General features: G+C 35.6%; 1 protein-coding gene across 1 annotated transcript in view; it reads left to right on the top strand.

The window, feature by feature from the left end:
• The first annotated feature begins 6,533 nt into the window (after positions 1-6,533).
• The window catches only part of LOC113233073 (CTL-like protein 2), a 30,269-nt gene continuing 21,247 nt past the window's right edge, over positions 6,534-15,555 (top strand). Inside the window, exon 1 of the mRNA XM_026468045.1 lies at positions 6,534-6,837. Coding sequence (XP_026323830.1) covers positions 6,822-6,837 — 16 coding nt within the window. The 5' untranslated portion in view covers positions 6,534-6,821. The remainder of the gene's footprint in view (positions 6,838-15,555) is intronic.

The raw sequence follows: 15,555 nt of genomic DNA, 5'->3' as shown, positions 1-15,555 counted from the left end.
TCATATTCGAAAGATTTCTATTTTTCATTTTGCAAATCAAAATTATATTATTATCTAAAAAAGATTTCCTAAATATCACTGGTTTGGTGAGCCTCACAACCAAAGTCACGAGTGTACTTGCTTATCTTATGCGACGAGGACGGCTTTCGGAAGGTGGAAAAGAAAAAGAAGAACACCAGCCGAAACCTTAGTGGCACCGCCCTGACTGGCCCGAATCATTTATTGCGTCCAGCGGTACCGACGACGTTGTTATACGTGTCACGTCTTCATTACTCCACCAAGTCTGCGGATATTGTGGAGTACATGCGAGTGAAGGCCAACGCAAACCTGAGGGTAGAGCGGCTGGAGTCGCGCCACAATGTGAATTTTAATTCATTTGTGGTGCGAGTACCAACTCAACACCTGTCGACCTTCATGAGAGAAGACTTTTGGCCGAAGGGTGTCATGTACCGGCGTTTCCGAGGACGGCTACCGGACACCCACGTTGCGTCACACGTCGAAGTACATACGTGTAAGTAAATAGTGTTATATGTATATTATCATGTTATATTATATTTAAGGTATTTATTTAATATTTCTGTTATTGTTTTATTATATTATTGTTATATTATATGTATGTTAGTCTGTAAGGTATGTATCTATGGGTCCTAGTTGCCTGAAATAAATAAATAAATAAAAAAAAATAAAAAAATTATCATTCATTGATTTTAAACTATTTATACTTATCGATATACAAGTAGGCAAAATTAAAATAGGTTTTCGTTCTTTTCTGCAGTTGCTAAATTCATAAAAAAATGGAAGTCGATTTTTTTAAAGTAGATAAAAGTAAAATTACCTCTCACGTAAGTTTTTGTAGGTTGAAACACCATTTTTTTTGCTTTTTAACTTAATAATAACCTTTTTATGTATATTATAGGTTCCATATTTAAAAGTAAAGAAATCATTTAGTGTTGTTAACTTTCAAACATGGAACCTATAATATACATAAAAAAAAGATATATTCTTTAAGTTAAATAGCAAACTATGATATTTTGACTTACTACAACTTACGTGGGAGGCATCGTATTGAAAAAAAGAAAATGAAGCTGCCAGTGTTCGAAGCATTTTTTCTTTATCAGTACAAGTGTATATAAAAATATTCTTACCATCAAGGTAAAGATCCATTACTTCACATACATACATACACATATGTATAATGTAAATTCATTTGATCGAAGCAAAAAGTACTACTAAAAAAAGTACTGCAAAAAGTAGTACTAATAAATTATTGAAAGCATCTTGCTAAGTGCATGAAATTTGTTGTAGGGTCAATAGCCAGACGGAGAGGGATGCAGTCCCTTTGTTCGGATTCTGGCAGCTACGTCGGACATTTACCCCGAACCTTCTACGAAGTATTCCAGACATTTCTAACTTTTCACGTATTCTGCGTATATACAAAATAAAAATTAAAATTATGTACCAGGATCACATTTTTAGTGCTTAAAAATTCTTTCAGAAATAATACGTTTTCAGTCCGATGATTCGAATATAATACTTAATATATGTACAATTTAAGTAAGTAATAAGACAATAAGGAAAACATTAAATACATTGTAATTGAAATAAATTGACAATGAACTCTTCGATACTTCGGGAAGAAAAAGCATAGAAGCTACAATAAACTACAAAGTTTACAACACTGCCGAAAAACAAAACTTTGTATTGTTTCATTTTTTTTATGATATCAAGTGACGGGACGAACAAGTCGTGATGGTAAGCTACACGCCTGTCCATAACAGTGCCACTCAGAGCTTTAAACCACAAAGATCTGAGGGGCACTGCCACTGCACCCGTCACCTTGAGACATACCTTGACAAGTCCCATGTGCCTGTAATATCCACCAACACCCGTACTCTTCTAAACTGGAACGTAGTAATGCTACCGCTAATTTAAAAATTCATAACAATAAAATATGTTTATTTACATTAACTTAGCCTAGTATACAATTAAGTAAGTACAAGTCATCGGCGCATCAGGCTATATACACTTTTGTTCGAATATCGCCTTCAGTGAAACGGAACAAGATCCGTTAATATGTAACTTATTGTGCTACCGTCAGTAGTCAGTAGGTACATCAATAGTACATTCTTTATGAAATTAGATTTTACACTCTTTCTTCCCCAAAATATGATCTCTATTTCACAAAAAGCATGTTAACAATCAAGATACGAATGGCGGCCTTACATTTTCCAACTTAATGTTTGTGGACTTAAAGAAAAAAAAATGTCTGGGTATTGTGATTTAACGAATGAACGTGTAATAATTTACAACTGAGAGATAAAAGTATAGATTTGTGTATTTTACCTATTATAAAACTAGATTCGTAAAATAATTACGTGCTATTCTGCGGGTTACCAAACATCACAGCGAAACAATTGAATGTGCAAATAAATAAATCACATGTAGCAGACTGCCATTTTAAATATGCGAAATGCATAAAAAACTGGCAATAGCATAACAAAGGGTTTCGAGTAATTGCCCTTTAAGCTATTACATTTTGACTTCGTGTCGAAGATAACGGGAACAAATACTAAACCCGTGAGTCACACTTTACCTATCTTTCAACAAGAAATTGCAAATAGTTTTTCTACACTAACTAGGAAAATGTAACTTGTTTGCTCTACCTACTTTACTTTCCATAGAAAGAAGTGCAAAACCTCTTATACATATTTGCATAAATTCTTGTTTTACAATAATTTACAATGTTTTCACGGTGCTTAACAATAAAATCTTCGAAATCATGCAGTGTAACGGTCAGATACAAAATATTATCTAACTCTACATTTCCAGCTTAAATGCTTTCCTCAAAAACAAACGGTAACATATAAAGATATACCAGAGAATCAATTAGCTGTTAGCGAGTATAGTTCAAATTGCATAAAGTAATAAATAACAATGAGTCGATGAGAAAAACGTAGTTTTTAATCATAACGATTTTTGTACAAGGATTCAGTAGAGCGCGTGTGCCTGTTACCTTGAATATTTTAATTATCTTATTGTTTTAACTACAGTACGCTTTATAATGTCTCTATGTAGGTACACTACTGAACTTACAATAATATTTGTAAAGATTTCGTACTCTTAGATTTTAATACCACCTGGCTCTCGCTTTTTTGTTTTCGGAAAAAATTATAAATGCTCTGTAGTGTAAAAACATTTTATAAAATAACTACAATATAGTACATACTTCGGAAAAAAATCTTAATTTATTAACAATTTTTAAGTAAAACCAAATAGGCAATTACTTATGAAATTTAATAATTTTTTTCTTTGTTTGTATCTAAATAAATAAATTAAAGTTTATCTGAACAAAATTTTAAAAACAATGAGATACGCGATTTAGACAAAGAAAATCAATTGTTGACTTCATAGCGCTTACGTAACAGGCTTTTATTTTACGCTTGCGCTGAAATAATTAGTCTTTTTTAACAAAGACCTAACTTAGTACTTTTAATGAACATAATGTGTGCATGCCTGTGCACAGCGCCCACTCTAAAATTGATTATAGAAGTGGGTTTTTGAAGTGTTTCCAGGCTAATAGTGATGACAACACTGTTTGTTCAAGGAAAAGGCATTATGATAAAACATTATCAAGATAGACCGTTTTATAACAATAAACAATGACGCTACCTACTGCTTGTTTTATAACCAAATGTAGCTTTAGTGAGAGGATACATTGGGTAGGAAGCCTTTGTTACAATTTTCCTGCTGAGAGGCAGATCATTGTTAGTTCTCTAATTTTTAGTCAAATTTTGCCCTAGTGTTAGATTACTGACACCAGAATATTTTGTTGGTAAATAAGTTTAGCGTTCAGAGCTGATTTAAATTTTAAGTAACCTTAGAGCAATATAGATTTGGCGTCTACACATATTATATGTACGTGTAGTGTGTTAAGCAATTTAATAAAATCATCTGTCCCTGGTAGGTTGACAATTTTCGTCTAGCTCTCTAAGAACTGGCGCCTGCAGGCCTCAGCCAATTTAGACTATCCAGTTGTACTAAAATATATTATACGTCTTGGGAGTACCAACTAGCAATACAGTAGTTCAATAAAATAATGTGTCTAAAGTGTGGTCTGCCAATATTAATAAAATAGGGTGGTTGACGGTCTCACTGTATGCTGGTATTAACACTTATGAAACTAAGATATAATAATCTCCGTACAGAGTACTAAAGAAACCGACCTCACAACTCATTCATCCCTTAGTTTGCCACCCTTAGAGGTGCAATATTTTCTTCAAATTTAAAAGAGACTACTACAAACATGCAGTCTATTTGTTAGGAGTCTTAGGAAACTGTTAGGCATCTGTGAAAGGTATGCTGTTGCTCGGGGACTTGTTTATAAAAGTCAGATCCCGGTTTTTGGGTTTCGGTTAAGAATATGAAACCACCACTTCTAGGAGTTTCAGGTACCTCTGAAACCATGTGAATAGGCTACAATCCATATCTGACCTCAGTGATGATGGCGACTTGGAAAGGGAGTGGAGAGCTTTATCTTTTTTTTTATAATATCACAAAGATCTGAGGGGCACTGCCACTGCGCCCGTCACCCCGGACATAAGTTACCAAGTCCCATGTGCCTGTAATTTCACCAGCACCTAAAGGTGATCTACGTTCCGGTTTTTAAGGGTAAACCCTTAACAACCGAATTATCATCAATCATCAGTAATGGTGACATTACTGCTTGGCGGCAGAAATTGGTGAGGTGGCAGTACTACCCTGGACGAACTCTTTTATGTACAAGCGAACGTGATGGATCGTAGGTTCGCCAGGTGCACGCGTGAAATGTAATGTTAATAGTGTAGTTAGTAGTGGGCTAATCACAGCCTCCGCGATGAACGATTTAAGAAGCCCTCCTCGTCTAGTATAATAACGCGTTCAGGATGGTGCTGGGGCTATCCGGCGGCGCCCAGGAGATATTCCGCAAGGCAAGTGTGGAAGGCTACATGCCGTCACGCGCAAGCGCGCCGCCTCCATGGTGAGCAGGGTGCTGACCAGTTCCTAATATTATCCTGAATATGATTGCTAACCTCTTGCGAACAGCTTGAACTGCGCCTACTCATGCGTGTGCACAACATATAAATCAATTATTTTAAATCTAACTCCTAGTTCATAAGAAATTTACTAACACACATATGAGTCACGTAAAAGTTACTAGAAATGAAGTTTAATAATAATAATAATAATTATATAGATTTTGTTAAGGAAAAGTGGGTGCATAACGGAATTTCCCTCTGCGTCATTACTCAATACTGATTTGACAAAAAAATTTATAATTATATAAGTCACGCATGCATAAGACGTACTTATATTCTTATATTTTTTACATAACTTTACATCATTAATTGTTTAATTTGATTAATGTACGCTTGCTTTATACGCCACGTGTAGTCATATGGGCTGTAGCCATATCAGATCGATTTGAACTTATAGATATACAAATTATTTTTTACTACAATTAATCGTAGGAAAAATAATTAATAATGTTAACACAAACATGACAATATTCGAGTGTTCTATAACTAAATAATTGATATCTCATGCTACCATTCACGGAATTATTTTTTAAATGTCTACCAAATTAATTAATAATTATTGGAAAAAAAACTATTTTTTCGGCTCTAGTTAATAAATTAGTTTTTTTTTTTAATAAACCAACGTTACGACCCCAACAGCAGATCCCGTGGTCTCGACTAACTGAAATGGCAAAATCATCAATCACTTATGTCTATACCTAATGCAAAGTACTACATAACATGGAGTCTGTAAAGTGCCCGAAACGTTGCTTTGTTTAAACAAAACAAATGTCCGCAAATTAGATCCGAAAAAATAGTTTCATTTCCAAAGAGTAGAAATCGAATCATTAATTAATTGAACAAAATTGAAACATGTCAAGTAGTGTGCCCTGGAACCGATGTACCAATTTTAATAGGTTTTGTGCCAATTGCAGCGGAGACTGCGGGGACTTGGGTTGCGAAGGCCAAAGAACTCATCAGGGAGTTGGGTCGTCGGCTTAAGTCTGGCGAAGTACATTATTAATTTTTAAGTGACGAAGCCTGTTGCTGATTGACGTAATTATGTTATTAATTAATTTTTTCAAATGAATTCAACAAAATAAAACAAGTTAACATTATAATATTATGTAAAAGGAGTGCTCTTCAACCATTTTGAAGCTCAACTTAAGCCTATTACTGTAGATAACAAAAGAATGAGTTTTGAACGGGAAATTAACATGAGTAATATTGAACACAGACGACTCTTAGAAACCTTATCGTTAATCCTCATATTGGTTCTTTACAGCAAAAGTAAAGACTCTGTCCCCTTAATCAGCAAGAAATGAACGTGAACCGAACCGATACAGCTATAGAAAGAGCATTACAAAACGATAGCTACATTTTATTATTGTTCAAGCATAGTGAATCAGCCGGTTACACTACCGTGGTTCACTCACTCAGTCTCTCAGTCGTACAGCCAACACCGAAACACTCGAGCGTGTGTCGGCAAACTCTGTTCATTCGTTAAACTTTCTCTTTCGCGTCTGTCGTAAATAAAAATTGTTTACACTAAAATTAAACTCATAATAATCAAGTTTGTCATTCAAAATCGACCACTACAATTTATATTTAAAAATATATGCGTGAATTAGTGGATTACCACGAAAGTGACTGTGCTCAATGGAAAATAATAACAATGCGAAATCTGTGATTGTATTTTAAAGGCACCTTTTGGTGTGTTAAATTGAATTACTTTGATGTAAAGAGATTAACAAACGTTTTCGCGACATGGGAAAAGATTACGGTAAGTTTAAAGCGCCGATTTGTTTAACTATTGTATAACTACTCAAACCCAGCGGTGGCTACACGTATTTCTGAGAATATAAAAAGTAATGACTTACCCAATTGAAAATATAATAAGCTTTATTAGGCATTTCGTAAATGCTTACCATCGAGACTCAAATTTTAGAACCAACTCTTTTAAGGATTGTGTAATTGTAATTATTTTAGATCACCACACGAATAATTTACGGATTGATTGCATAAAGATGAATAGATGTGTAGTACAATTAGTTGTCTCGAAGTCTTTGTTTGTGTTATAATAATCTAAGATAGATATGTTATGCTAGTTTTTCTCTGTATTCTAATAACAAACGGGATCTAAGTACCTAAGTAAGGAGGTATAAATATTTTTACACACTTCGTACTAAGTACAGTCAGCTTAAAAGTCGCTGATCAACCATATTTTTTTAGAAAAGACATACAAGAAAAGGTTATAATAAAATACGAACAATATACAATAAGTTATTTAATAAACAATTTATTATTTATTATACATATTCATTCATGGTTTTCATTACAATATATCTTAAAAACAACTGTACACCTCTACAAACTTACTAGTTTTCGTTACGTCTATTTTAACTTTTGCTATGTAGGTAAAATGATAAGGTGTTAAATGTAAATAATGTAGATTTAGGTTTATTTAGACTAGGTAATTAAAAAGATATCTAAAGCAAACCAACAAATAGAGAAGAAATTCGGTGCACTGCCGTCCTTATCAAAAACAATGTAATCTACATTTTTAGCTAAATTGAGTTATTAACATGTCTGGAATCAGCGAAACGGGATCTAACACCTCTTGGAAGCGATTTTTTGAAATCATATTTAGTTTCAATTTTATTCTTGAGCAAAATCAGTGTAATGGACATTTTTTAAAGAAAAAAAAACTTTAGGCAGCAATACCTCGAAATTTACCAAAATGAAAATACATTGTTTATGACTAGGAGGGCAGTGCAGCTAAAACGGAGTAAGTAGTACATTCAAGACAAAGGTGGTTTGTATTCTACCTACATACTATTCTACAATAAAAGCTTAATTGGACACACAGAACCGTCCGATAATGTACTAAAAGTAGAATAGATCTTCATTATTGGTCTGACTGTATGCACGCATACTCAACCAGATTCTTACATTAACATAATTAAGCCTATAATTCAGCCATTCATTATGTTATTATTCCTCTAAAACATATATCTACGCGTTTTTTTTCTGTTGACGACCTTGCTCTTTTTGAGTGGTAAAACAGAGGCAACGCAACTTCCCGGTACATGAGTAACCTTGCCATCAGCTTTAGCAAGTTGCAAAATTCACAAGCGATAACAAAATTTGGCGAACAATGCTAAAAAACCAAAAATTCTGACACTACACGTATAAGAATATCGTATAGCACGTGCTTACCATTAGCTAAGTGTACATTTGAATCAATAAACATGATTAAGTGAATGAGTTCTTAACGCGAGGACTTTTAGAACTTATTCAAAGTAAAAGATGAGTCATTTGATAACCAAGTCGACGTCGAGATCCATTGCAGACAACTGCAACATGAAAACGTTCTTTCGCATAAAAATCTGCACAGTGTACTTATACCCTGTGTCTCGCCGCACTCCTCTGCGCGTTGTCAGTGTGTGGTGCTTGTTTTGTATGTAAACTGAGATACTTCGGTACAACGTTTACAAACGCAGCTCCGCACACCGCTGCGTGCCTAACAGTTATAAAACGTATATTTTATTATCTTGTACTTATAGCTCGTTTTAGCATTTAATAATATCGAATAGGCCATCAATGCTAAATGTTATTACTTAATAGCATTACACTAAATTTCACGAGACGTTACGGGCAGGAATCTAACTTCTTACCAATAATTAGTGAAATTCAAAGTTTGAAATTATATTTTTATTTTTTATAATATCAACAGACAGGACGAACAAATCGTGCTCCTGGTAGTAAGTGACACACCTATAAATCGCAAAGATCCGAGGGGTACTGCCAGAGCGTCCGTCACTCTGGAACATAAATTGACAATCCCATGTGCCTATAATTTAACCAGCACCCTTACCCTTCAAGACTGGAACGCAGTAATGCACACATTATTGCTTGGCGGCAGAAATTGGTAAGGTGGCAGTACTTCTTCGGACGAACACTTTCACAAGGAGCTCTTCTACTACAAAAACATATTTAACACATGTTTCACGAAACTAAATCGTTAACTATTTTGAAAAATGAGAGTTAAAGAGCATTATTTATACACTGTTATTAAAATATGCATTTATCTAAGTATTTAGGTATACAGGCTTATTTGTAAAATGCTAACAATCTCGCAGGACTATATTACTAACATCACAAACAACTACTTTTGTTCCAAGACTTTTTACAAAACATAATAAATTTAGTAAAAATAAACTTTTAAGTTTTTGTTGTACTATCTGCCAATTTTATTGTATTTGGTACAATGATTGGTAGTAAGTTGTTTAGCAACGCCTCCAGCGTGCTGTCATTCAAGTAATAATTTTGGTGGTGCGTGCTTTTTTTTTGTTACCGCACAGAATTATCACTGTTTAGAGCGGTCTATTTAAATATTCTCGTTTTTGGACAAAAATAAAATGTGACGATTTTTATTAAAAGTATGGTACAAAAGTTGTTGTTTATGATATATCTTAGTAATATAGTTGTTAGTTGTTTCCACTTAACATCAGGTGGAGTGGAGTCATTTGCCTGTCATGTATATAAAAAAAAAGTATTTTACAAAGAACCATGTACATATAGTTTGGGGATTCGCTCTGGACCTTTTGGAGGGAAAAGTGTCGTTTTTATTTTGACTTTCAATTATTTTGTGAAATCTAGTTTAAAGTGGAATAGGATAGTGCTATTGTGCCTTAATCGAAGATTAAAACGCGAAATTATACGAATCTCGAAATAAAATACCCGTATCGGCCCGTTTTAAGGAATCCCGAGTCAATCCAAGCACGCCGCCTCAAATTGCCTATCCTCTTTGTGGCAGCCATATTTACAGAAACATATTTAAACTTCATGTTTAGGCTGATGGCTTTGCCAAAGCCTTAATAAATTTAAAAAAAACATATAGTTTGTAATATTTAATATTATTGATTATTGTTTTTGTATTACAAAATTTTTGTTTTGTTGTGTACGTAAACTCAAGTGTTCTATTTAGGTTATTTAGGTCTACAGGAAGAAATTTGTTTTAGAAATATGCAGTACCTTTTGTTTGAGTTTTCGTTCTGTTAAATGAGATTTGTATTTTTCCCATCAAATAAATTATTAAATAAATAATGTTTTCTAATATTTCATTATTACGTTATTTTTTGTAATTTATTATATGAGATAATACTCAGTAAGGATAAATGTACAATACACGCAGTAAAAAGACATTACAACTTGAATGGACACGGTGTTAATAGCTGATTAAAAGACTTACACCATTAAGCTATAAGTGCCTATAACTATCATCTAGTATGTCCATTTCGCTACTCCATAATCCTCTAAAGAATTGTAATGATGGTAGGTAATTCGTAATTTAACATGTTCCGAAGTATATAGAATCCGATATGATAAGCCATCAAAACAAAGGCACGTAAGTTTATAAGCATATTCACGTAAAACGGTTGCGTTCAATAACAATCATGTTAGTGTAATGCTTGTTCAGAATCTGATATACTTTAAAATAAAAAATTGAGAGAATCACCAACAACACCCAATGGTTTTGGATATCCCCAAACATTATCAGTACCTAACCTAACTGCATTATATGTTTTATGACTCAGTTAAAACCTAATATCTGCCTTTGTTTTAATAATGAACGAATAAAAGAATACAAGAAAGTATTAAATGATATTTTTACTTGACTAAAATATGGTTTAATATACTATATGGTATATGGACTAATAAATATTAGTCTTGTAAAACAAACGTTATTCTGACACACATCAAAATTACTATCTTAGTACCCACCAAAATAGGCGTCTTGTCGTCGAGTTGCGGATACCAGCCCGTTGCACCAAGTACCAAGTACCCACCAAAAACTAAAACTAAGTAGCGGACCTGAGGAGACCCAAGCGGGCACGGATCTCGGCTCAAGGCGCTACTGGGCAACTTCCGCCAAAAGGGCGTGCTGTAGGAGAGAATATCTAGTAGAGTTAGTATGTGCTGAAATGAGGGGCTTTACGATCTCGCCGGCAAGGATGGTTTTTATGTGTGGAGTGAGACTGGTTAGCGATGTGGTTGGCCTTCAAAGTGGCGAGAGTGATAAGGACGTCGAGGACTTCCGTCGGCATCCGGGCATCCGTCACTTTGCTCATGGATCTATTTTGGAGGGCCTACAGGCGATGGATGATGGCGGGATTCGCCTGTGCGAAAACGACGCTAGCGTACGTCATAATTGGGCAGATGCAGGTCGTGTGCAATCCCACCTTGTTACGAAGGGAGAGCTTACTATACTAGTTAGGGAGGGGATGGAGGCAGCTCATTACAAAGTGGGCGCGATCGCGGTCGGTTTTCACCTGTGCTTTGAATGACAGCTTCCTATCGAGCGTAATTCCTAAGTATTTGATCATGTTCTCCCAAGGGATTGGGCGGCCGAAAAGAGTTATCGGGGTGAGATTTTGTCGCCTACGGCTGAACTGGTTACTTCACGTGAAGAATACCGCCGCGCTTTTGTCGAGTTTTACTTCGATTCTCCATCTGCGAAACCACTCGCCTAGGCGTGTGGTGGCATATTGGAGGGCCGAGAAAACTAACTTCGAGCTGCGCGCCAAATAGCAGTGCGCAGTGTCGTCAGCAAAAAAGGCGAGATTTACAGACTGATACTTTAGAATGTCGCTAGTGTACAGGGGGAATAGGAGGGGCGATAGGACAGAGCCTTACGGGACTCCGGCTCTTATGGAATGAGGGGAGTAGAGTGCGCCTTCGAGTCAATAGAGGAACGAGCAATTCGACAAGAAGTGTCGAATAATGTGCACAAGACGTTCAGACACGCCGACATTGTGCAGCTTGTAAAGTAAGCCGTTGTTGTCGAAGGCCTTAGCCACATCAAAGAAGAGGGCGCCAGTGGGCATAAAATGGGACTGATCGAATTGTTCGGAGATATGCTCCACTAAACTAAAGCCGAACTGTTCATCAGGGAGGAGATTGCGAGATACGATATAACGTCTGAGGCGGGCGGAAAGTTTGTAACACAGAAATGTCTTACAGTAGAAATATCGTTTGTCCGAAAACCTATTATTAGAACATTTATTATTACACTTATGTAGGCAAAAGTTTGTTTGTTCTAATCATGTTTGTTATACTGTCTGTTTTCCGTATAATTTAGATTGCTGAAAATTCGTTTCGACAAAATTATTATTCTTAGATAACATTCCACTGCTGAACGTAGGCCTCCCCTAAAGATTTCCAGACCAGCCGTTCGGACGTGACTTATATACATTGATTATCCGCAGCCCTTATCAGGTCATCCGTCCACCTAGTAGGTAGTCATCCCACTGGACGCCTTCCGGTTCGCGGTCTCCATTTAAGAACCTTTCTGCTCCAATGGCCGTCAGTTCTACGAGCTATGTGCCCTGCCCACTGCCACTTCAACTTGCTAATCCTTTGAGCTATGTCACTGACTTTCGTTCTTCTACGGATCTGCTCTTTTCTGATTCGATCACGTAGAGAAATGCCGAGTTTGTGCCGTAGGTCATCGCTCGCAACACACACTGCTCGAAGACTTCTTCAATACTGTTTTGAGGGATAAGGTATTGCGGACGAGAAGACGTGCCGGAGCTTCCCGAAAGTCCGAGTTGGATTCGACGATAGACCTCTTTCTTGAAGTTGGCTCTGCCTAATTGGACGATTTGTCCGAGGTAGACATACTCGTCAACAACTCCGAGAGTAGAGGTTCCCACTGTTATAAGGATATGGCGTTATTAATTCATATATTATTTCCTCACCATCCAGTTTTTCTTCTAATTTGTGAAAATATAAAGGGATTTCTGATGCAGGTAGAAAACTTAACGTCAATGGACATTTTATCTCAGTGTTAAAATTTGAATCTTTTGCGTACCTTGAAGTTAACCACTTGACGGTATATATATATATATATAATCCATGACGATACGATAGACAACCATGGAGTACAAGATTTTCTTAATTAGAACGTAGACTTGACATAGCAGCTTTTCGAAATCCAAGATGCAAATTTTTGGTACAATATTCATGTTGTTCTCTGAACCGTATTTATATAACACATCGTACGATCTCGTGTCTTTGTTGGTATACAAACAAAACAATAAAGGAAAAGTTTTTACTTTGTTATATATTTCAGAAAAATTTGCATAGAGTATAGGTACAGATGTTGAAATATGGAAGGAACTACTTTAAATGTGCCATCTAAAATCCAAAACTTGTTTTTTGTAAAAATGACATAACTTCTGTTGTTGAATGTAGTAAAAGTCACTCCTTTCAGTCAGGACTTGAGTATGATTTGTAGTGCTTGAAATCATACTCAAGTCCTGACTTGAGCATTGAGTAGAGAGAATACGACTCTGAGTCACTGCGAATCGTATGAGATGGAGGTCAAATGCACACTTATTTTTTATAAAAAAAAAGGAATTAGCGATCGGGAAGTATCAGGAGAGAAGTAGCTGAAATGAGAGTGATCGGTGGGTGGCCAGTGAGGTCCAGCCGACACACCGATGCCTCAATGTACGCTGTCGGGAGAGAGTCGAAAGGGATGCAATGAGGCAATCTTTTGTAATATATAATGCTGCCGCCGAGGGGGGAGTTTGATCTATCAATGCGAACCGCACAATAGTTGACGAACATGGTTTCTTGTATTAACAGGACATCGAGCTGGTGGTGAATGAATGTAGCGAGAAAACCGGTTTATCAATGAACATAAACAAGACGAAGTTGAATATACTTTATTGCACAGATAAACACACGAACATAAACACATGTACAGATAAACATACGCACAACAGGCGGCCTTATTGCTAAGTAGCAATTTCTTCCAGGCAACCTTAGGATAGGAAAAGTACTTAGAAGGGGGTGCAACCAAGATACAAGATACCACAGCGATAGATTGAGAAACAATATTAATAAATACTAATAATAAATATAGTATATAATATAAATAAATATTAATAATAAACACAATAATATATCATTTTAAAGCATTGACTTACAAATAAATGGACGACGGGTCTAATACAAAAACCACGAAAAAAATGTCCCAAGTCAACCTATTCGAAATTTAAATTGTTATGTCATCGCAGTATCGCGCTGTCCGTAGAACAAATGAAGACTAAAGCGGAGTGTCGCGCTCTGTATACGATTTTAGCGCCTTACAAGTGCGGACACTTTTTAGCGCGAACCCGACGTCCATATAATTGTAAGTCAATGTTTTAAAGTAAATAAATAAAAATAATAAATACACAATGATATCAATGTAAATACATAAATAATAATTATAAAAATATTTACTTATTATATTATGATGAAGGATTATAATAACAACAGAACAAGGACATTAAAGGCAGAAAGGGAAAGAAGTCACTGCTCAAGAAAGTGCTCCTTGACACGTCGTTTGAAAGTATGTAAAGAAGGGGATCGTCGAATATTTTCTGAAGTTCTGTCTGGTCTCGAGAAATACGGATGGGAGCCCTAACGTTTCTGTATCTGATGGGACAGTAAAAGTATTTGGGGGCTTGGGTAAATGAAGCGTGGGAATCTGATCAGGAAATCAAGACCCCGATAGGAATTGCTCGAGTCTCTTTTAACAACATGAGGAAAGTTCTGTGCTGTCGTAAACTCCGAGTCAGGTTACTTTTATGTTACATCTGGCCTATCGTCATGTACGGCTGCGTAACATGGACCTTAAAAGAAGACACTACAAGACGTCTGAAGGCATTTGTGATGTGGTGCTAAAAATGTAAGCAAAATTCTTGGTGTATCTATTCTATCACAAAAAATAGCAAATTTTTACTTTTGACACCATTTTTTCGTGTGTTTCGTAATAAACCAGTGCCAAAATCGACGTCGCATAACGAAAAAATATAGTCATAGAATTATTACACCTAAACCAAAAAATGCGGAATTTTTTTCTGATTCCAAATATGTAAAAAACTCATTTTGTTATTTTTCGAGATACGACAAGATCTCTTTCCGGTGTCGATATGTAGTGAAACGAATCAGCGAAAGTATAATGAAACAAATAAAGATTTTTTTTTTGTTTCATAATAATTTCCTCTATAATTCCTCAAGGAAGTAAATGAAAGAGAAAGAAGAAGCGTTTTCCTTGACATTCTATTCGTCCAATGTATTGTAGGTTTAGGCACATTCAAGTTTGTGCGTATGCGTTAAGTGAGACTAATATGAATAACAGTATATGCTAACAAATGTGATATTTTATTATTTTTTGTAGGTACGAGTTTTGTGATGGAAATGGTACATTTGAATGAAAATATAGTAATAAAACCTATATATCCTGGTCGGTAAAAATAACTATCTTGCATACATTGACCAAAAAGGGATTCAGTAATAATACAAAAATACCCGCTGATAGGACTGTCAATTGTGGTACGAGTAGGATCCTTTCAAGGCAATTAAGAGATACTTGAACGTATTATTTGCTATCGTTACGTGTGTGATGTGTGTGTGTGTGTGTGTGTGTGTGTGTGTGTGTGTG

This window comes from Hyposmocoma kahamanoa, unplaced genomic scaffold, assembly GCF_003589595.1.
Source record: "Hyposmocoma kahamanoa isolate Upper Pololo Valley unplaced genomic scaffold, ASM358959v1 78, whole genome shotgun sequence".
NCBI classification, from domain to species: Eukaryota; Metazoa; Arthropoda; class Insecta; order Lepidoptera; family Cosmopterigidae; genus Hyposmocoma; species Hyposmocoma kahamanoa.
This window is presented reverse-complemented; position numbering and strand designations above follow the sequence as displayed.